We start from the raw sequence: 24,121 nt of genomic DNA, 5'->3' as shown, positions 1-24,121 counted from the left end.
CTCTCTCTCTCTCTCTCTCTCTCTCTCTCTCTCTCTCTCTCTCTCTCTCTCTCTCTCTCTCTCTCTCTCTCTCTCTCTCTCTCTCTCTCTCTCTCTCTCTCTCTCTCTCTCTCTCTCTCTCTCTCTCTCTCTCTCTCTCTCTCTCTCTCTCTCTCTCTCTCTCTCTCTCTCTCTCTCTCTCTCTCTCTCTCTCTCTCTCTCTCTCTCTCTCTCTCTCTCTCTCTCTCTCTCTCTCTCTCTCTCTCTCTCTCTCTCTCTCTCTCTCTCTCTCTCTCTCTCTCTCTCTCTCTCTCTCTCTCTCTCTCTCTCTCTCTCTCTCTCTCTCTCTCTCTCTCTCTCTCTCTCTCTCTCTCTCTCTCTCTCTCTCTCTCTCTCTCTCTCTCTCTCTCTCTCTCTCTCTCTCTCTCTCTCTCTCTCTCTCTCTCTCTCTCTCTCTCTCTCTCTCTCTCTCTCTCTCTCTCTCTCTCTCTCTCTCTCTCTCTCTCTCTCTCTCTCTCTCTCTCTCTCTCTCTCTCTCTCTCTCTCTCTCTCTCTCTCTCTCTCTCTCTCTCTCTCTCTCTCTCTCTCTCTCTCTCTCTCTCTCTCTCTCTCTCTCTCTCTCTCTCTCTCTCTCTCTCTCTCTCTCTCTCTCTCTCTCTCTCTCTCTCTCTCTCTCTCTCTCTCTCTCTCTCTCTCTCTCTCTCTCTCTCTCTCTCTCTCTCTCTCTCTCTCTCTCTCTCTCTCTCTCTCTCTCTCTCTCTCTCTCTCTCTCTCTCTCTCTCTCTCTCTCTCTCTCTCTCTCTCTCTCTCTCTCTCTCTCTCTCTCTCTCTCTCTCTCTCTCTCTCTCTCTCTCTCTCTCTCTCTCTCTCTCTCTCTCTCTCTCTCTCTCTCTCTCTCTCTCTCTCTCTCTCTCTCTCTCTCTCTCTCTCTCTCTCTCTCTCTCTCTCTCTCTCTCTCTCTCTCTCTCTCTCTCTCTCTCTCTCTCTCTCTCTCTCTCTCTCTCTCTCTCTCTCTCTCTCTCTCTCTCTCTCTCTCTCTCTCTCTCTCTCTCTCTCTCTCTCTCTCTCTCTCTCTCTCTCTCTCTCTCTCTCTCTCTCTCTCTCTCTCTCTCTCTCTCTCTCTCTCTCTCTCTCTCTCTCTCTCTCTCTCTCTCTCTCTCTCTCTCTCTCTCTCTCTCTCTCTCTCTCTCTCTCTCTCTCTCTCTCTCTCTCTCTCTCTCTCTCTCTCTCTCTCTCTCTCTCTCTCTCTCTCTCTCTCTCTCTCTCTCTCTCTCTCTCTCTCTCTCTCTCTCTCTCTCTCTCTCTCTCTCTCTCTCTCTCTCTCTCTCTCTCTCTCTCTCTCTCTCTCTCTCTCTCTCTCTCTCTCTCTCTCTCTCTCTCTCTCTCTCTCTCTCTCTCTCTCTCTCTCTCTCTCTCTCTCTCTCTCTCTCTCTCTCTCTCTCTCTCTCTCTCTCTCTCTCTCTCTCTCTCTCTCTCTCTCTCTCTCTCTCTCTCTCTCTCTCTCTCTCTCTCTCTCTCTCTCTCTCTCTCTCTCTCTCTCTCTCTCTCTCTCTCTCTCTCTCTCTCTCTCTCTCTCTCTCTCTCTCTCTCTCTCTCTCTCTCTCTCTCTCTCTCTCTCTCTCTCTCTCTCTCTCTCTCTCTCTCTCTCTCTCTCTCTCTCTCTCTCTCTCTCTCTCTCTCTCTCTCTCAAACTAACATACATTATCCTCTCTCTCTCTCTCTCTCTCTCTCTCTCTCTCAAACTAACATACATTATCACACACACACACACACACACACACACACACACACACACACACACACACACACACACACACACACACACACTCACTCATACACACACTCACTCATACACACACTCACTCATACACACACTCACTCATACACACACTCACTCATACACACACTCATACACTCACGCTAGAGCCGATTGTCAGCACAAACACCACAACATTAACCTCGGCTCTCTCACACACACACACACACACACACACACACACTCACACACACACACTGTATAAAGTTTTGAAGTGTATCACTAAACGTGTACTGCTCCATATCTGAAAAATAAATTTACTTCACGTCTGTGCTGCAGTAGGAGATTTGCACCAGTAACAGAGATCTGATTGTAGTCGTGATAAAGTGAAAGAAACAACTACAACAATGTAGAACTAACACACAAAACCAGTAAAAACACTGAAGTGCTGCAGGAGTGTTTCAGTGCGTGTCAGAGGCGGCGTTTCATCACCATCAGAAAAACTACCACCGGTTTCATATTATTCACCTACAACCGTAAATTTAAGACCTGAAATTTACCTTGAAGACTTGAAGACTTGTTAAGACCCTGAGGAAACCCTGTACATGTTTACTACTTTTATCCTACACCCGTGTTTGTGTAATAACTTCTACTGCAGTAACTACATTAATATAAAACATAATTCACCTGAACCTGTGAAGATTCACACCAACATCAGTGAAGAATCTCAAATTAAACTGATCAAATCTTCAGTCAGGAACGACATCAACATCAAACCTTTTATACAAATCACTAAAAACAAGAAATCATTCACTAAATACCTGAAAGAGAGTTTATTCTAAACATATTACATTTCCCACGCCCCGAATCATTCTTTCCTTTTCCTTTTCCTTTTCCTTTTCTTTCCTTCTGCTACGAATATTTTATTATATTATAGAAGAATAAACAATAAACCTCCCTCTACCCCCTCCCCTCCCCCATCCCTAACATACATTATCCCTCTCTTTCTCTCTCTCTCTCTCAAACTAACATACATTATCCCTCTCTCTCTCTCTCTCTCTCTCTTGAACACGTTGCACTGGTATTTCATCAGTATACTTCAGCAGTAACAGTGACAGTTGTACAGTGTTCTATTCAGTGTGATCTCCCCTCTGTAAATGAACACTATAAAGTGAACACTATAAAATGAACACTATAAAGTGAACACTATAAAATGAACACTATAGAGTGAACACTATAGAGTGAACACTATAGAGTGAACACTAGAACACTATAGAGTGAACACTATAGAGTGAACACTATAGAGTGAACACTATAAAGTGAACACTATAAAGTGAACACTATAAAGTGAACACTATAGAGTGAACACTAAAGTGAACACTATAAAGTGAACACTATAGTGAACACTATAGAGTGAACACTATAAAGTGAACACTATAAAGTGAACACTATAGGTGAACACTATAGAGTGAACACTATAAAGTGAACACTATAGTGAACACTATAGAGTGAACACTATAAAGTGAACACTAAAGTGAACACTATAAAGTGAACACTATAAAGTGAACACTATAAGTGAACACTATAAGTGAACACTATAAAGTGAACACTATAAAGTGAACACTATAGGTGAACACTATAAAGTGAACACTATAAAGTGAACACTATAGAGTGAACACTATAGTGAACACTATAAAGTGAACACTAAAGTGAACACTATAAAGTGAACACTATAAAGTGAACACTATAAAGTGAACACTATAAAGTGAACACTATAGAGTGAACACTATAAAGTGAACACTATAAAGTGAACACTATAGAGTGAACACTATAGAGTGAACACTATAAAGTGAACACTATAAAGTGAACACTATAAAGTGAACACTATAAAGTGAACACTATAGAGTGAACACTATAAAGTGAACACTATAAAGTGAACACTATAGAGTGAACACTATAAAGTGAACACTATAAAGTGAACACTATAGAGTGAACACTATAAAGTGAACACTATAAAGTGAACACTATAAAGTGAACACTATAGGTGAACACTATAAAGTGAACACTATAGAGTGAACACTATAAGTGAACACTATAGAGTGAACACTATAAAGTGAACACTATAAAGTGAACACTATAGAGTGAACACTATAGAGTGAACACTAGAGTGAACACTATAAGTGAACACTATAAAGTGAACACTATAAAGTGAACACTATAAAGTGAACACTATAAAGTGAACACTATAGAGTGAACACTATAAAGTGAACACTATAGAGTGAACACTATATTCAGTCAGCAGCAGTGTGAGGAAGCTGTAATAATAATAATAATAATAATAATAATAATAATAATAATAATAGATGCAGGTCTATTATATTGTAATTAAGGTTTAGTAAACACTAAATAGGATCTAAAAATACACGACATGTTTATGATCTGTATCAGAAAGTCGGATATGGAACAGTATAATCAGAACTGCACGTGTGATATTTAATAAATAAACACACACTGAATCTTCAGAAATGTTCCTCAGATCCACATCAACTCGAGATAAACAAACTGCTGCTGAAGGAAGGAAGCAGATCACTGAGGCCTAGTAACGAACCTTACTGGAGAAATCCCCGGACTCTCCGTTCAGCGCCTCCCCGTCCTCGAAGCACTCCGCCCCGGCGTCTTCTCCACAGCCCCGGCCGGCAGGAGCGAACATGCTAGCAGGCACCAAAGACTCCGTGGCGGACACCGACCCTGGACTCGACCCGGGCTCAGGAGCCGCCGTGGACGCCATGTTTCAAACAAATTCTCTCTCTCTCTCGGTGTGTGTGTGTGTGTGTGTGTGAATAAAAACACACTCTGAAGAAGCGCTAAATCAGGAGGTTTAAATGACGCGGTGGAGAAGAAGATCCGCAGAGCTGCTTTATCTCCTCACACACACACACACACACACACAGCTGCTCCTGTAAAACTCCTTATTTACACACGAACAGTGCAGAATTATCACTAATGTTCACTACATACTGAAACACACACACAGTTCAGTCATAACACAGGTAAATACAGCGCGTGTGGAAACGCCTCCTAATTACATAGTCATGAGTCAGCAACCGACCAGCCAATCCGCATCTTACTGCTCAACCACGTGACTCTAACAGCCAATCAGAGTCGGCGTGCCTGTTCCTATATAACAGTGAATAAACTTTTAGAATACAGTAAATCATAATGTAACTATTTTAATTACATTTTAATTTATTTCATTTTTACACACAGAGATTTAATGTTATAGTCACTAATAAACTCCATTCATAAATATGCACCAATGGAATTTAAAGTGACGTCAATCTACAACTGACATCTGTTTTGAATGAGTAATACATGTGTGTGTGTGTGTGTGTGTGTGTGTGTGTGTGTGTGTGAAAATGGCCACACAGGTTACCTACTTGTCAAGTGTGTTACATCAGACATCATCCAGGAGATTTCCCTCCAATAACACACACACACACACACACACACACACACACACACACACACACACACAGTCGTGTCAGATTCAGTGCATATTCTCAGATTTGAATGTGTTTCTGTTCACAGCATCTCCAGGAGAGATCTCAGCCAGCTGAGGGATCCTGCAGGAACCCGCTGGAGAAGGACTGCACCATGAGAACCTCGAACATTGTGGAGAACATCAAGAAATCAAAAAGAGCATCGAACATTTCAGGTGAGAAGAACTCTCTGTAACATTCGCATGGACACGTGTTGCATTGTGGGTAACTGTGTAGGTGTGAGCGACGTCAGTGAAAGCTCTAATCTGGGGCTGTAAATGAGATGTGTAATTATACTGTAATGATCATTCTCTCCAAAACAATCCACACTTTTATACAACAAGTGTTTTATCAGGATTACAGATACACCAGGGGGAGTGTTTACTCATTACATGTAGGTCTTTAGTGTGTGTGTGTGTGTGTGTGTGTGTGTGTGTGTGTGTGTGTGTGTAAAATGATGTCATATTTTCGTATGATTCTGTTCAGGTGTAAATCTCATTAAACCCCAGGACCTGCAGCACTCACACACCTGTGCTCAGGACAGTCTCCGTGCTGCCCTCTGCTGTACAGAACCGGTACTACACTTACTCACCCTGTATTTATCCTGCAACACCACAGTCAACAAAAGTTTTGAGAATGACACAAATATGAATCAGTTTTTATGATGGCAATTTGCATATACTCCAGATTGTTATGAAGAGTGATCAGATGAACTGCAATTAAATGCAAATTCCCTCTTTGCCATGAAAATGCACTTGATAAAAAAAAGAAAATAAATAAATAAATAAAATAAACATTTCAGTCCTGTGTTATGCCAACAGTAAAGTATCCTGAGACCATTCAAATGTGGAGCTGCTCCTCAGCCAGGGGGAGGGGATCACTCACTATTTTGCCCACAAATCCTGACAAACTCCACGTGTTGATTAGACATGAATGGGATCCATTAGTCAGACTCAGGCCCAGAATTGATTGACAGCATGCCAGGGTTTAACTGCAGAGGTCTTAAAAACGAAGAATTAATGCTACAAATATTCACTCTTTGCATAAACTTAATGTAAATGTCAATAAAAACCTTTGACACTTATGAAATAATTGTAATTAGATGTCAGTATACCAAATTAACATCTGACCAAAAGATAAAAAACACTGAAGCAGCAGACTTGGAGAAAATTAATATTTGTGTAATTTTTAAAACTTTGGGCCACGCTGTACACTAATCTCATAATAAACACACAAACACACAAACACACAATATTACAATATTACTTCTTTATCTCGTACTGAAGACCTGTCTGACACATGACTACCATCTAGTGGTAAACCCGCGTTACTACAGCAAACACTTTATATACTTTATATGACATTATATTAGATATTATAATATACTATATATTACATGATATATAATATTCTACATTATTTATATCTTGTATTTTAACAGTCTGATTTAATAAACTTTAAATAAACCTGAACAAATTCATGATCAAATTATGTAATAAATTAAAAACATTTTTTTTCTTTTCTTCTTTTCCTTTACAACAATAAACTAACTGGATTAAATGATAAACTAGAATCCTGTGATCAGTTCGATGTAAACAGCTTTATCTCTGGTGTTAGGAGCAGTTTCTAGTCTGATTAGGAGTTAAAGCTTTTTGGTAGTGAAAGGAAAGTGAAAGTGTCAGAAGAGAATAGTGATTCACTTTACTGAGTCTGTTCCTTCAGACAAAGAGTTTTAATTGTGTTGGTCATTTAGAGCTTTTCTGTGAAATCATTAGTGAGATTATAATTTTAAAAACTAAATGTACAAACCACATCACACAAACCAGTGTGAAAATGTGTGTGAATACGTCTACTGCAATCTACTAAAGATACATAAATCTGTTTGTTCCTTGTGAATCGATTCACTCAACTCACACAAATGAATCACTTAAAGGAACCGACACTTATTTTTATAGAGTTCAGCACTTTGTCTGCAGCAGAAAAGGGAAGAGCTCCTATCAGACTTAAAGCTCCTCAACACAGGACACAAATTAAACCGTAAGTCCAACAAATATTCTCATTATTTATATATAAATAATATGTTATATGGTTAAAACCTGGTGTGAGGTCTTCAGAATCAGCTCAAGTTTTACATCGTCGTCCAAAACAATTTAAAACATCTGTTAAACTTCTTGTTTCATTGTCACTGTATGAGATTCCTGTGTGTGATGCAGTGCTCTGTTCCTCTGCACATCTGTATGATAGTGATGGTTTTTATGGCTGTATAATGATGGGATTAAGAGGTGGATTGATTTAGGTAGAACAACACTGAAGGCCTGGACAAGAGAAAAAAAATGGCCGGAATGTGAAGTACTAATTTTACTGTTAGCATGAGTTTAGAGTTGTAAGGAATGTTTTATCCTCTGCCGCTTGGGCAGGATTGCTTTCTGTCCCCTGGACAGGATACCCCTGAATTCAGCCTTTCCTCTCGATCTCTGCTCTCCTACGTATACGGGGAAGTCTCAATGAAACACACGAGTCAGCTTTCAGAGAGAAGTTCCAAAGTTTATTGTCTCAGACATGAAGATATACTTCCAAAGTGAAGGAGAGAAAGGGGGTGGGCTGCCAGGTGTGTGTGTGTGTGTGTGTGTGTGTGTGTGTGTGTGTGTGTGAACAGAAGAGAAAGTTAGGAGAGACGACGCCACAAGGTCATGTTGGGCCTGCAAAAGATAAGCCTAAAACAGAAATACAGGAACTACTGTGTGTGTACGGGCAAAGTAACACATGCCACAAAAGGATAGTTCAGGGTACGGTCAACAGAAACATACAAAAAGTTTATTCTAGAAGCATACAACAAAATTACTATAACTACTAATGGCAACAAGATACATACTACCATACTGTAAGAACATAAAAACTGTTAACGATAATAACTCCACATCTGGTCATGTTATTCATTTAGCAGAAGCAACAAAGCGTAGATTAGCCATACCAAAAGGTGACAGTTTGGCTTTTCTCACAACGTAAGCGTATAAAGAGAGGGTATATACAAGAACTGAGTGTTCTGGGTCAAACTAATCTAGGATGAGTGAACAAGGATATCTTACAAGAGTTGATGTATAAAAAGCTGTGATGATCCTCATGATTAACAATAATTTAATAAATATAACTTTTTTTATTTTTAGATTTAGATCTGAGGAGGAACTGACAGAAGAACACGACACGCTGATTAAAATGAACACCATGATAAGGTCTGTGTTTTAATGTAGTGAAAATCGTGGTTTATAAACTACTGCATCTCCACTACCTCAGATAATAACCACATCTGGCATGTCGTTACTTTATAACATACTGATATAGTATGTTATAAAGTAACATAAGTATAATAAGTATGTTATAACATAAAATGTATAAGACTGAGATCCACAAATCTTCTGTAGGAATGTGATTTAGAAAAGGTTATAACAGGTTTATGGAGCTCTGTACCTCGAGTCACCACACAGTGTAGGAGTGGCCAGGGTTCTGGTCTGATATGGACTGTCCCTCAGCAAAACAAAAAAATACACAACAGTTCATCATTTGGGTTATTAAATCCTAATAAAACTCTAAATTAGTGATTAAGTGTGTTTGGTTTTTAAAAGTTTTTATCCTACAGATAAAAAACATGACCAGAGACACCAATATAAATATGTAGTGAATTATGTATATGTAGGAACCGAACTGCAGAGACACACTCGAGATGTGCAATGGCATGATTTCTTTTAATGAAAATAATAAGTGCAATAAACAAGCTCGATAGAAGAGAACCAAAAATTGAACACAGGCAGAGTGCGTTTATTAATACAAAATAATAACACAAGACTAATTCAAATTTAACTAATGACAAAACAGAACGAAGAAACTCTGGAAGACAGGAGGTACCAGGAAACTCGAGAAGACCGGAGAATAGGGAACACAAAAGACTCGAAGAAATCAAACAACCATAAAAGAAAGACACTCACCATACAGAAAAACAATCAAACTGACAGATTCACATACAAATATAAAGAGGAATATAAAGATGAGTATAAAGAGGAATATAAAGACGAATATACCGCGAAAAAAGTAATGACAAATAAAATAAACCAACAAAGTGCCAGGAAAAAGGGGTAAATTAAATACATAACACTAACAAGGAGCAGGTGGGAGACATTAAACAGTTAGGAGATAAGGGACTAGGAGATAAGGGAGGAGGGATATGGGAGTTTGTTATAAGGGAGTAGGGGATAAGGAGGAGGGATAAAGGAGTATGTTATAACGGAGTAGGAATAAGGGAGTAGAGGATAAGGTAGTAGGGATAATGGAGTAGGGGATAAGGGAGCAGGGATAAGAAAGTTTTTTTAATTGAATTGAATTGAATAAGAAAGTAGGGGATAAGGGAGTAGGGGATAAGGGAGTAGGGGATAAGAAAGTAAAGGATAAGAAAGTAGGAGATAAGGAAGTTAGGGATAAGGGAGTAGGGGATAAGAGAGTAGGGGATAAGAAAGTAGGGGATAAGGGAGTAGGGGATAAGGAAGTAAAGGATAAGAAAGTAGGAGATAAGGAAGTTAGGGATAAGGGAGTAGGGGATAAGAGAGTAGGGGATAAGAAAGTAGGGGATAAGGGAGTAGGGGATAAGGGAGTAGGGGATAAGGGAGTAGAGGATAAGGGAGTAGGGGATAAGGAAGTAGGGGATAAGGGAGTAGAGGATAAGGGAGAAGAGAATAACGGAGTAGGGGATAAGGAAGTAGGGGATAAGGAGAGGGGATAAGGGAGTAGGGGATAAGGGAGATGAGGATAACGGAGTAGGGGATAAGGAAGTAGGTCTAAGGGATTAGGGATAAGGGAGAAGGGGTAAGGAAGTAAAGGATAAGGGATTAGGGACAAGGGAGTCGGGATAAGGGAGAAGGATAAGGAAGTAGGGGATAAGGGAGGAGGGAAAGGGAGTAGGAATAAGGAGAAGTGATAAGGAAGAAGGGATAAGAGAGTAGGGGATAAGGGAGTAGAAATAAGGGAGTAGGGGATAAGGGAGATGAGGATAACGGAGTAGGGGATAAGGAAGTAGGGGATAAGGGAGTAGGGGATAAGGAGAAGGGGATAAGGAGTAGGGGATAAGGAGAAGGGGATAAGGAGATGAAGATAACGGAGTAGGGGATAAGGAAGTAGGGGATAAGGAAGTAGGGGATAAGGGAGAAGGGGATAAGGAAGTAGGGGATAAGAGAGTAGGGGATAAGGGAGAAGGGATAAGAGAGCAGGGGTTAGGGAGTAGGGGATAAGGGATAAGGGAGTAGGGGATAAGGGAGAAGGGATAAGAGAGCAGGGGTTAGGGAGTAGGGGATAAGGGATAAGGGAGTAGGGGATAAGGGAGAAGGGATAAGAGAGCAGGGGTTAGGGAGTAGGGGATAAGGGATAAGGGAGTAGGGGATAAGGGAGCAGGGATAAGGGAGATGAAGATAATGGAGTAGGGGATAAGGAAGTAGGGGATAAGGGAGTAGGGGATAAGGGAGAAGGGATGAGGGAGCAGGAGATAAGGAGATAAATATAACGGAGTAGGGGATAAGGAAGTAGGGATTAGGGAGTAGGGGATAAGGGAGAAGGGGATAAAGGAGTAGGGGATAAGAGAGTAGTGGATAAGGGAGGAGGGATAAGGGAGCAGGGAAAGGGAGTAGGGGATAAGGGAGGAGGGATAAGGGAGGAGGGAAAGGAGTAGGAATAAGGGATAAGGAGGAGGGATAAGGAAGAAGGGAGTAGGGGATAAGGGAGAAGGGATAAGAGAGTAGGGGATATGGGAGGAGGGCATAAGGGAATAGGGATAAGGAAGTAGGGTATAAGGGAATAGGGATAAGGGAGTAGAGATAAGGGAGTAGGAATAAGGGAGAAGGAGATAAGGAGTAGGGGATAAGGGATAAGGGAGCAGGAGCAGGTGGGGACATCAAACAGTTAGGGATAAGTGATTAAGGACAAGGGGAAGGGATAAGGAAGTAGGGAGAAGGTGATAAGGAAGTAGGGGTAAGGAAGTAGGGGATAAGGGAGTATGGATAAGGGAGTAGGGGATAAGGGATAAGGAGAGGGATAAGGGAGTAGGGGATAAGGAGAAGGGGATAAGGAGATAAATATAACGGAGTAGGGGATAAGGAAGTAGGGATTAGGAGTAGGGGATAAGGAGTAGGGGATAAGAAAGTAGGGGATAAGAGAGTAGTGGATAAGGGAGGAGGGATAAGGGAGGAGGGAAGGGAGTAGGGGATAAGGGAGGAGGGATAAGGGAGGAGGGAAAGGAGTAGGAATAAGGGATAAGGGAGGAGGGATAAGGAAGAAAGGGAGTAGGGGATAAGGGAGAAGGGATAAGAGAGTAGGGGATATGGGAGGAGGGCATAAGGGAATAGGGATAAGGAAGTAGGGTATAAGGGAATAGGGATAAGGGAGTAGAGATAAGGGAGTAGGAATAAGGGAGAAGGAGATAAGGGAGTAGGGGATAAGGGATAAGGGAGCAGGAGCAGGTGGGGACATCAAACAGTTAGGGATAAGTGATTAAGGACAAGGGGAAGGGATAAGGAAGTAGGGAGAAGGTGATAAGGAAGTAGGGGTAAAGGAAGTAGGGGATAAGGAGTAGGGGATAAGGAGAGGGGATAGGGAGTAGGGGATAAGGAGAGGGGATAGGGAGTAGGGGATAAGGAGAGGGGATAAGGAGATAAATATAACGGAGTAGGGGATAAGGAAGTAGGGATTAGGAGTAGGGGATAAGGGAGAAGGATAAAGGAGTAGGGATAAGAGAGTAGTGGATAAGGGAGGAGGGATAAGGGAGCAGGGAAAGGGAGTAGGGGATAAGGGAGGAGGGATAAGGGAGGAGGGAAGGGAGTAGGGAATAAGGGATAAGGGAGGAGGGATAAGGAAGAAAGGGAGTAGGGGATAAGGGAGAAGGGATAAGAGAGTAGGGGATATGGGAGGAGGGCATAAGGGAATAGGGATAAGGAAGTAGGGTATAAGGGAATAGGGATAAGGGAGTAGAGATAAGGGAGTAGGAATAAGGGAGAAGGAGATAAGGGAGTAGGGGATAAGGGATAAGGGAGCAGGAGCAGGTGGGGACATCAAACAGTTAGGGATAAGTGATTAAGGACAAGGGGAAGGGATAAGGAAGTAGGGAGAAGGTGATAAGGAAGTAGGGGTAAAGGAAGTAGGGGATAAGGGAGTATGGATAAGGGAGTAGGGGATAAGGAGAGGGGATAGGGAGTAGGGGATAAGGAGAGGGGATAAGGAGATAAATATAACGGAGTAGGGGATAAGGAAGTAGGGATTAGGAGTAGGGGATAAGGAGAAGGGATAAGGAAGTAGGGGATAAGAGAGTAGTGGATAAGGGAGGAGGGATAAGGAGCAGGGAAAGGGAGTAGGGGATAAGGGAGGAGGGATAAGGGAGGAGGGAAAGGAGTAGGGAATAAGGGATAAGGAGGAGGGATAAGGAAGAAAGGGAGTAGGGGATAAGGGAGTAGGGAGAAGGGATAAGGAAGTAGGGGATAAGAGAGTAGGAGATATGGTAGGAGGGCATAAGGGAATAGGGATAAGGGAGTAGGAATAAGGGAGAAGCGAAGAATGGAGTAGGGGATAAAGGAGAAGCAGAGAAGGGAGTAGGGAGAAGGGAGAAGGGATAAGGGAGAGGGATAAGGTAGAAGCAGAGGGAGAAGGGATAAGGTAGAAGCGGAGAGGAGAAGGGAGAAGGGAGAAGGGATAAGGTAGAAGCAGAGAGGGAAGAAGGGAGAAGGGATAAGGTAGAAGCGGAGAGGGGAGAAGGGAGAAGGGAGAAGGGATAAGGTAGAAGTGGAGGGGAGAAGGGAGAAGGGAGAAGGGGATAAGGTAGAAGTGGAGAGGGGAGAAGGGAGAAGGGAAGAAGGGAGTAGTGAGAAGGGAGAAAGGGAGAAGGGGAGAAGGGCCCAGTGGTGGCATCTGGTAAACAAAACAAAAACAAACAACCCAAAAATGTCCAGACCCTGACATTATATAAATATATAATCATCTATGTAATTTTATTCGAACCATTATTGCACTTTAACCCTCATTTAAACAGACAGTATTTATACATGCAGAACTCTATTTCTCTCTATTTATCTCTCTGTGCTCACATGTTCCTCAAAACCAACCCTTTACATCCCAACACAGCAGAGAACTCGAGAGTTTATCCACATAGTTCAGGATCCAACTTTTGGATTTTATACTGATTCAGTGTGTTTTCAACCACAGAGAGAAACTACAGGAGCAGCTGCAAAAGTACATCTTACAATCTCTGAAATACACTGAAACAGTGAAGAAGTTTTGTGATGGAGGATCCAAATGGATCCTACAGAGAGAGACCGAGCTCGAGATGCTGGGAGACATCAAGGATCGGGCCGATCAGATCACTCTGAAGTTTGACCATGTTCGGAAATCTGAACACAAAGCCAAGGCTCTTGGTGAGTACATGTTGAGCAGCATGACCAAGTTTACAGCAGATTCCAAGAGGCAGGAGCTGGAGAAGGAGTTAGGAAAAGTTCTGAAGAACACTCTAGAAGGCCTGGAGAAACTTCACCTTTTTCTGGATGCAGTGGAGAAGCTAGCAGTCACCTCACTGTTTGTCTTCATGGGTGAGAGCATCATGCCAAACGGAGTGAGAGCTGAGGACATGTGTTCGGTGATCTCCACAGCCAGGATTGTGTCTCCACTCCTCGTCCACTTCAAGAGAGACGCAGGAGATTTCTTTCTGCCGATTCTCAGTAACGTGGACGTCTTGGTCTTCCAGCTGGACAAATACATCCGCATCACTCAGCAGATCTGTGAAAAGATGTGTTTTTCTCGCCATAAAGAGTAAGCATCACTCAGACTTACACAGCATTCTGTCTTCTGCTCGTCTTAATCTGAGGAGTGTGTGAGGTTTTGTTTAGAATTACTGATGTTTTATGTCTCATGTTTCAGATGGAAAAATATGACGCTAACACTGGGGATTGGGTGGAAAAATGACGAGTCTGTGCAGAAACTCTACAGCCTCGTAACCCAGTTAATTGAAGGGGAAAGGGAGTAGGGGATAAGGGAGTAGATGATAAGAGAGTAGGGATAAGGGAGTAGGGGAGAAGGGAGTAGGGGATAAGGTAGTAGGGGAGAAGGGAGCCTGTACTCTAGCTCATCTGCACATGTCTTCAGGAGCGTGGGGCACAACCCATCTGGGCCTGCTGCTTTCCTGGTCTTCAGTTTCTTCAGCTCTCTCCTTACCTGATGTTCAGTAAGAGGTGTAATGAGGAGAGCTGATTCCACCAGTGCAGGTTCATTTGTAGAATAAGGAGGAAATAGAGGGGAATGAGATGAGGTGGGTGGGGCTTTGCGGATGAATTAAACCTATTGAAATGATCATTTAGATCATTGGCTCGCTCCACACTGTCTCCTCCCGATGCAGCCCCTTTTTTACACCCAGTAATTGTTTTCATTCCATCCCACACTTCTTTTATATTGTTTGTTTTCAATTTCCCTCTATCTTAGCTTTGTAGTTTTCTCTAGAGCTTCTCAGACAGCACCTCAACTCAGCTTGAACAGCTTTTTCTTTTCCAGATTCTTTTCTTTGTAGGCTCTTTTTTTCCTGTTCAGGACCTCCTTCGTCTCTCTGGTGATCCAAGGTTTGTTATTTACATAACTGCACACAGCCCTTGTGGGCATCACAATATCTAAACAGAAATGGATATAGTCTGACAGACACTGTGACGCTTGCTCGATGTCCTCACCGTGGTGGTCCAATAGCACGCCCAGTCTGTGCTGTCAAAACAGTCTCTAAGCTCCTCCTCCGCCTCTGGTGTCCACCTCCTTACTATTCTGGTTGATGGAGGCTCTCTCCTCACCAGGGGTGTGTACCTGGGATGTAGAGATCAGTATGTGATCTGATTTGCCGAGAGGGGGAAGGGGCGTGGCTTTGTATGCATCCTCGATGTTGGCATAGAGTAGGTCGATTGTGTTGTTGCCGCGTGTAGTACAATCCGAAATGTCCGGGCTTGCACCACCTATTGTTTATGTACAATATGAGGCCACCACCTTTACTCTTGCCACATGCTGCAGTGTTTCTGTCCGCACGCACCGTGGAGAAGCCGGGTAAATCCACAATGCAATCCGGTATGTTAGCTGTTAGCCAGGTCTCCGTTAGCATGATTAGGCAGCTCTCCCGGTAGATTCGTTGGCTCCTCACCAATGCGAAGAGTTCATCTGACTTGTTGGACAGTGAATTAACGTTCCCCATAATCACAGATGGAATAGGTGGCTTGTATTTCTGCCGACGTTCCCGTTTGGCTTCAGCTCTCGCCTTTAGCTTTGCTCCAGCACGGGTGACCCTGTATCGCTTTTTTACTTCAGGAGGAATGTTGTGTTTTAATCCAGCACCATTCTTCCTTAGAGCCAAAAGTTCAGTTCTTGAATAAACCAGTCTCTGGGGGAAAATGTCCTTATTTACGTACTTCCATTCATTACATTCATTCCATACATTCCAAACAGCAGCTGACCGGCCGCCATGCTGCTGCACCGGCGCCAACATGACCCCCAACATGATCAGTGCAGCATGATCAGAGGATAAGAGAATAGAGGATAAGGGAGTAGGGTAAAGGGAGTAGAGGATAAGGGAGAAGGGGAAAGAGAGTAGGGGATAAGGGAGTAGGGGATAAGAGAGTAGGGTAAAGGGAGAAGGGGATAAGGGAGTAGGGGATAAGGGATTAGGGATAAGGGAGTATGGATAAGGTAGTATGGGATAACAGAGTAGGGGATAAGAGATTAGGGAGTAGGGGATAAGGGAGTAGCGAATAAGGGAGTATGGATAAGGGAGTAGGTGAAAGGGACTAGCGGACAATGGAGTAGGGGAAATAGGGGAGAAGGGATAAGGGAGTAGGAAACAAGGCAGGAGGGCATAAGCCAGTAGGGGATAAGGGATTAGGATAAGGGAGAATGTGCTGAGGGAGTAGGGATTAGTGAGTAAGGTATAAGGGAGTAGGGGATAGGGAGTAGGGGATAAGGGAGTAGGGGATAAGGAGTAGCGAATAAGGGAGTATGGATAAGGGAGTAGGTGAAAGGACTAGCGGACAATGGAGTAGAAATAGGGAGAAGGGATAAGGGAGTAGGAAACAAGGCAGGAGGGCATAAGCCAGTAGGGGATAAGGGATTAGGGATAAGGGAGAATGTGCTGAGGGAGTAGGGATTAGTGAGTAAGGTATAAGGGAGTAGGGGATAGGGGAGTAGGGGATAAGGGAGTAGGGATAAGGGAGTAGGGGATAGGGGAGTAGGGGATAAGGGAGTATGGAGAAGGGAGAAGGGGAGAAGGGCCCAGTGGTGGCATCTGGTAGACAAAGCAAAAACAAACAACTCAAAAATGTCCAGACCTTGACACTATATAAATATATAATCATCTATGTATGTTATTCGGAACATTAATGCACTTTATCCCTTATTTAAACAGACAGTATTTATACATGCAGAACTCCTCTTCCTCTTTTCCTCCTACCTGGTGTCTCCATCCTCAGCATTCTCCTACTGATATACCCCATGTCCCTCCTCTGCACATGTCCAAACCATCTCACTCTCGCCTCCCTCACCTTGTCACCAAAACATCCTACATGGGCTGTCACTCTAATAAACTCATTTCTAATCCTGTCCATCCTCGTCACTCCCAACGAAAACCATAACATCTTCAGCTCAACTACCTCCAGCTCCACCTCCTGTCTTTTACTCAAATGCCACTGTCTCTAATCCATACAACATCATGGGTCTCACCACAGTCCTATAAACTTCCTCTTTCATTCTAGCAGATACCCTACTATCACAAATCACTCCTGTCACTCTTCTCCACCCACTCACACCCTGCCTGCACTCTTTTCTTCACCTCATTAACACACTCTCCATTACTTTGCACTGTTGACCCCAGGTACCTGAACTCCTCCACTTTCTCCACCAGCGCATTCTCACCCCACATCGTCACATATTGACGCTGTGGACGTTGCGTCCGACGGCGTCCACATCCGATGCCGAAGGTACCCCCTTCTCGTCACTTTTCGACGCAGATGTATGGGAGCCCCTGTGCTTCGCTTTTCAATGCAGATCGCTGTCCTATACACTTAATCATTTATTATCTATCATAATAAGTTTATAGGATTCATTTTTAAATTTCGAAAAATCCTGAAGATGACCGTAACCCTAACCCAAACCCTAACCCAAACCCTAACCCTTACCGTAACCCGCAAAATGGGGTCCCGTCCATCTGCGTCGGCGGCGAAGGGTTTCCGTCCTCTACGTCGGCGGCGAAGGGGTACCCTCGGCGTTGGATGTGGACGCCGTCGGACGCAACATCCACAGTGTCGATACGTGACGACGTGGGGTGCGCTTGTGTTGTCTCCACCTCTTCTCCCTGCAACCGCACCCCTCCACTGCCCTCCATCTCATTAACGCACATGTACTCTGTCTTACTCCTACTGACTTTCATTCCCCTTCTGTCCAGCGCATATCTCCACCTCTCCAGGATCTTCTCAACCCGCTCCCTACTCTCACCACAAATCACAATATCATCTGCAAACATCATAGTCCACGGAGACTCCTGTCTGACTTCGTCTGTCAACCTGTCCATCACCACTGCAAACAGGAAAGGGCTCAGGGCCGATCCTTGATGCAGTCCAACCTTCACCGTGAACCAGTCTGTCATTCCTACTGCACACTTCACTGCTGTCACACTGTCCTCATACATGTCCTGCACCACTCTTACATACTTCTCTGACACACCTGACTTCCTTATACAATACCACAACTCCTCTCTCCACCCTGTCGTACGCTTTCTCCAAATCCACAAATTCACAATGCAGCTCCTTCTGACCTTCTCTATACTTCTCCATCAACATCCTCAAAGCAAATAATGCGTCTGTGGTGCTCTTCCTCGGCATGAAACCATACTGTTGCTCACAGATGGTCACCTCTTCTCTCAGCCTGGCTTCCACTACTCTTTCCCATAACTTCATGGTGTGACTGATCAACTTTATTCCCCTGTAGTTACTGCAGGTCTGCACATCTCCCTTATGCTTAAAGATCAGTACCAGCACACTCCTTCTCCATTCCTCAGGCATCCTCTCACCTTCCAGAATCTTGTTAACAATCTGGTTAAAAACTCCACTGCCATCTCTCCTGAACATCTCCATGCTTCTACCGGTATGTCACCTGGTCGAACCGACTTTCCACTTTTCATCCTCTTAATCGCTGCTCTCACTTCCCCCTTACTAATCCTATCCACTTCCTGCTTTACAATCTCCATACCATCCAACCTCTCTCTCAGATTTTCCTCATTTATCAGCTGCTCAAAATACTCCCTCCACTTTCTCTGTCGATCCCAATTCTGTTTTGCCAATCTCTTTCTTCTTATGCTCTCCTGCACTTCCTCATTCCACCACCACGTCTCTGTGTCTTCCTTTCTATTTCCAGATGTCACACCAAGTACTTTTCTAGCTGCCTCTCTCATCACTCTTGCAGTAGTTACCCAATCATCCAGTACCTCTTCACCACCACCGAGCCCCTGTCTCACCTTTTCCCTAAACCTCACACTACAGTCTTCCTCCTTCAGTTTCCACCATCTTATTCTTCTTTCAGTCCTCACTCTCCTCCTCTTCTTCTTCACCTCCAAAACCATCCTACAGTCCACCATCCGATGCTGTCTAGCTACACTGTCCCCCGCCAACACCTTACAGTCTCCAATCTCCTTCAGGTTGCATCTCCTGCATAGCACATAGTCCACCTGTGTGCACCTTCCTCCACTCTTATACGTCACCCTGTGATCCTCCTTCTTCTTAAAATAAGTGTTCACCACTGCCATTTCCATCCTTTTAGCAAAATCTACCGCCATCTGCCCTTCCATATTCCTCTCCTTAAGGCCATACCTACCATCACCTCCTCATCATCTCTGTTCCCTTCACCTACATGCCCATTAAAGTTTGCCCTAATCACCAACCGTTCTTTCCTAGGTACACCATCTACCACTTCATCTAACTCACTCCAGAATCTTTCCTTTTCCTCCATCTCACAACCCACTTGTGGAGCATAAGCACTGATGACATTTATCATCATCCCTTCAACTTCCAGCTTCACGTTCATCACCCTATCAGAAACTCTCTTTGCCTCCACTAAACTCTTACTGTATTCTTCCTTCAGAATCACCCCTACACCATTTCTCTTTCCATCCACACCATGATAGAACAGTTTAAACACCTCCAATGTTCCTGGCCTTACTCCCTTTCCACTTGGTCTCCTTAACACAACATCTCTACCTTTCTCCTCTCCATCATATCAGCTCCCTCTCTCCCTTTACCAGTCATAGTACCAACATTTAAAGTACCAACCCGAACCTCCACTCTCCTCCACTTCTCCTTTCCCTGCTGTCTCTGTAGACATCTTCCTCCTCTCCTTCCCCTCCTTCAGCCAACAGTAGCCCAATTTACACCGGTACCCTGTCGGCTAACGATACCTGTGGTGGTCGTTGTTAACCCGGGCCTCGACCGATCCGGTATGAAATTCTCATTTGTGATCCGCATATTTGATTTGGCACATGTTTTACGCTGGATGCCCTTCATAACACAACCCTCCCCATTTATCCGGACTTGGGACCGGCACTAAGAGTGCACTGGCTTGTGCCTCCCTAATGGCTGGATTATACATGCAGAACTCCATTTCTCTCTGTGCTCATGTGATCCTGAAAACCAACCCTTTACATTCCAACACAGCAGAGAACTTGAGAGTTTATCCACATAGTTCAGTATCCAACTTTTGGATTTTATACTGATTCAGTGTGTGTTTTTCACCACAGAGAGAAACTACAGGAGCAGCTGCGAGAGTACATCTTACAATCTGTGAAATACACTAAAACACTGAAGGAGTTTTGTAATGGAGAATCCAAATGGACCTTACAGAGAGAGACCGAGCTCAAGATGATGAGAGACATTAGGGATCAGGCCGATCAGATCACTCTGAAGTTTGACCATGTTCAGAAGTCTGAACACAAAGCAAAGGCTTTTGGTGAGTACATGTTGAGCAGACTGACAGCAAATATCAGGAGGCAGGAGCTGGAGAAGAGTTAGAAAAAGTTCTGAAGAACACTCTAAAAGGCCTGGAGAAATTTCACACTTTTCTGGATGCAGTGGAGAAGCTAGCAGTCACCTCACTGTTTGTCTTCATGGGTGAGAGCATCATGCCAAACGGAGTGAGAGCTGAGGACATGTGTTCGGTGATCTCCACAGCCAGGATTGTGTCTCCACTCCTCGTCCACTTCAAGAGAGACGCAGGAGATTTCTTTCTGCCGATTCTCAGTAACGTGGACATCTTGGTCTTCCAGCTGGACAAATACATCTGCATCACTCAGCAGATCTGTGAAATGCTGTGTTTTTCTCACCATAAAGAGTAAGCATCACTCAGACTTACACAGCTTTCTGTCTTCTGCTCGTCTTAATCTGAGGAGTGTGTGAGGTTTTGTTTAGAATTACTGGTGTTTTATGTCTCATGTTTCAGATGGAAAAATATGACGCTAACACTGGGGATTGGGTGGAAAAATGACGAGTCTGTGCAGAAACTCTACAGCCTTGTAACCCAGTTAATTCAAATCAGGTAAAAGTTCATTTTATTGTCAAATTAATTGTAGATTAGAGCTGAAACTGTTCCTCAGGTAACTCGAGTATTTCAAATTCAAAAATGCATCAAGGCAAATTATTCGTTTTGTCCATTTAACTACACACAGAGCAGTGTGTTTCCCCACGGACCATTATTACTGACACACCACCCGCTAACCTCTGGAGCGCTCCGAACAGCTAAACGCTCTGGAAGCACAAATATTTACAACATTAAACAAAAAGTTTGCCAAATTCCAACTTTTTTCTCAATCAGCGTCACTCCTCTGTAGAACCAGAAAGTTTTACACATTGAAAATGAAAAGGGGACAATCAGTAGAATCACATGGAGTCAAACTGAGTCTCGGAACCCTAGAGAGAACGGAAGAAGCGAGGCGAGAAGTTTCCCAGATCATTTCAAACTAAAACATAAAGAAAACACAAGAGTGCATTTCTCCTTTTTAAAGTCAGTTAAAACTGATTTTCATATTTTTATTTAAGAATTTTATTGAAATGTTTGTATTTGTACTTAAAGGCACTAAATAGGTTTAGTTTTCACAGATATTCTTTTATTCAATTTCAGCAATAAAAATGTAAATTTTTCTAAACAGAAATCAAATGTTCATTTCAAGAGACCCGTCTTATTTTCTCTTTTCTCTTTAGTATCGATCTTTAATAAAGAAAAAGCACTTCTTATCTGATTACTCAAATAATCAGTGGAATAATAGGTAGAATACTTGATTATTAAAATAATCGATAGCTGCAGCTGTATTGTAAATAAATGTTTCTATTTAGAGCACGTGGTTGTTTAAATAACATTTATTGATTTTTGGAGAATATTGTTGCATTTTCTTTCATTTTAATGTGTAACCATGTTTTTACAGAAAGGACGAGTCGTTCAGGATAAATTTCCTGTTCAGTGAAAACGCGCAGGACTTCATCTCATTATTCACTGACTGTGGCCCCAGAATGCTGGACTTCCTGTCTAAATTAGAAGAAGCTGCAGTTCAGCTGGACAGGATGAAGAAGGGCTCACACATCTCCACTGTAGCTGGAAGTTCAGTGGGTATTGCAGGAGGTGTTTTGTCCATCGTAGGTTTAGCTCTCGCTCCAGTCACTGCAGGTGTATCTTTGGCCCTCACACTCACAGGTGTTGGTCTCGGAGTCACCAGTGGTGTTAATGGTATTGTCACAGGCATCACTGAAATGGCAGTCAACAAACATCATGGACAAAATGCAAACAACATCTTCATCAGGTTTATGGAAGATGTGCAGAAGATCCTCGACTGTATAGAAGTGACAGCTAATACTGAGCGTCCTATAGATGTTCCTGATGGGTTTAGCTCAGCATTTACATTTGGGAAAATTGCCACTCGTCTTGGAACTGTAGGAAAAGGTATTGATGCTATTGTGGATGCAGCTTCAGCTGTAAAAGCTCTCAGTAGTGAGGAAGTGATTGCAAAGGCAGTTGCTGTGGGGCTTCAGGAAGCTAATGCCGGTCGGAGCATCCCAAAACTGGCTGCAGATCTTCCTGACGTTGGGCAGCTGGCTAAAGGAACCCCTCTGGCTCTTTCAAATTCAGCCAGGGCCGGCTTTGTTGCTGTAAATGCTCTCTTTATCGGTCTGGATCTTATTTTCATTGTTAATAGTAGCATGAGTCTGGCCAAAGGGAGTAAAAATGAAGTGGCTCAGATAATTCGTGAAAGATCGGTTCTGTGGTGCTCAGAGGTGAAGGCATGGCAGAAGATCCATGACCAGCTGTGTAAAGGAACCTCAGGGTTTCAGAAGAATCTGGAAATTCTCAATCAGCCTTTTAACATTTAAAGAACAAATTTCAACAAAAAAAAACAAAAAGCAAAATTCTAAAAAAAAATAAATAACAAGAAAAACTTTGTACCAGAAGAAAGTATTCAGAAGCTGTGAGGGTTTTAAAGGATCGTTGTGAGAATCATTTTATATCTTTAATCATTATATCTTTATTCATTAGTCAGACATTAATAACGAGACTAACACTTGTGACCTAGAACATTTTCACACCGTTTATCTTGTCTTCTTCTGATATGCATTATTCTGCAGGTTAACTTTTGGGTGGTTTCCTGTTTTTCTCAGTTTCTGTTTAACATGATCATATATGGAGTTGTCATGTTCAAGCGTCTCTTCTGTAACGCACGTACATCTGTTAGCTCTTCCCCTCTTATCATACAGTATATAATCACGTGTGACACAATAAAGCTTTGGAACTTCTCTCTGAAAGGCTGACTCGTGTGTTTTATTGAGATTTCCCCGTGCACATAGGAGAGCAGAGATCGAGAGGAAAGGCTGAGTTCCAGTGAATCCTGTCTAGATGACAGATGTGGATCCTGTCTAGATGACAGACGTGGATCCTGTCTAGATGACAGACGTGGATCCTGTCTAGATGACAGACGTGGATCCTGTCTAGATGACAGACGTGGATCCTGTCTAGATGACAGACGTGGATCCTGTCCAGGCAGCAGAGAATAGATCATTTCCTTACAATCGTCTTCTGAACATTTACAGTTTCATTTCCTGTAAAAGTGAAAGTCATTATTTTTTTGTTATTGTCCTGAACTACATTTGACTTTTCATGTGTTTAAGATTTTCTATTTGCACTGTATCTTTACATCAAAATTCATTTACAATAATAAATAAACAATGCATTAGTTTCTCTGAAGTGAGTTTTATAATGAACGCTTTTTATATCATTTATATGAGAAATAGTCTTTTTAGAAAAGCGCTGATTTAAACCTTTTCTTCTGTCAGTATACATTAATATAACTTTTACTGTTAAACACGTGATTTAACTGTGTTTTAGGAATGAAATGTTCACACTAGTCCTTCTCCATCGTCTGAACCTCTGTGTTTCATGTTATTTATGAGGTAGTTTTGATCACACCTTCACTTCTCTCTGTGAAAGAAATACAGACTCTGTTCTCCAGACTGACTTCAGGATTTGAGACAGTGAGAGTTTTGTTTTCAGGAAGATTTTGATGCACATGTGGGCAGGGTTCTGAGTAGAACAGGTTTTCTCCAGAACTTCTGCATGTCTTTACTGACACTTTCACATCAATAAGCTCAGGATTCAACACATCATTCATCACTTCTACACAACATCTCCACATTTACTGTTCCACAGAGGTGAAGTGCTTTTCCCTGACGGTGTTTCTGTGCTCTTTGTGTGACTGATGAACAGAAACCCTGGGAGATGTGTTTGTGTT

The 24,121-nt window shown here is 42.8% G+C and overlaps 1 protein-coding gene and 1 pseudogene across 4 annotated transcripts in view; one reads left to right on the top strand and one right to left on the bottom strand.

Moving 5' to 3' along the window:
• The window catches only part of gtpbp1 (GTP binding protein 1), an 18,177-nt gene extending 13,368 nt beyond the window's left edge, over window positions 1-4,809 (bottom strand). For 2 of the 4 annotated variants that reach the window (XM_046866046.1, XM_046866048.1), the window contains exon 1: window positions 4,344-4,807. In XM_046866046.1, coding sequence (XP_046722002.1) covers window positions 4,344-4,523 — 180 coding nt within the window. In that variant the 5' untranslated portion in view covers window positions 4,524-4,807. Of the gene's footprint in view, window positions 1-4,343 lie in introns of all 4 variants that reach the window. The other 2 variants (XM_046866045.1, XM_046866047.1) reach the window with 2 other exon arrangements.
• Window positions 4,810-5,284: 475 nt separating this feature from the next.
• On the top strand, window positions 5,285-23,138 carry LOC124396769 (annotated as a pseudogene).
• The last annotated feature ends 983 nt before the right edge of the window (window positions 23,139-24,121 follow it).

The sequence above is a fragment of the Silurus meridionalis genome, chromosome 14 (assembly GCF_014805685.1).
Source record: "Silurus meridionalis isolate SWU-2019-XX chromosome 14, ASM1480568v1, whole genome shotgun sequence".
NCBI classification, from domain to species: domain Eukaryota; kingdom Metazoa; phylum Chordata; class Actinopteri; order Siluriformes; family Siluridae; genus Silurus; species Silurus meridionalis.
This window is presented reverse-complemented; position numbering and strand designations above follow the sequence as displayed.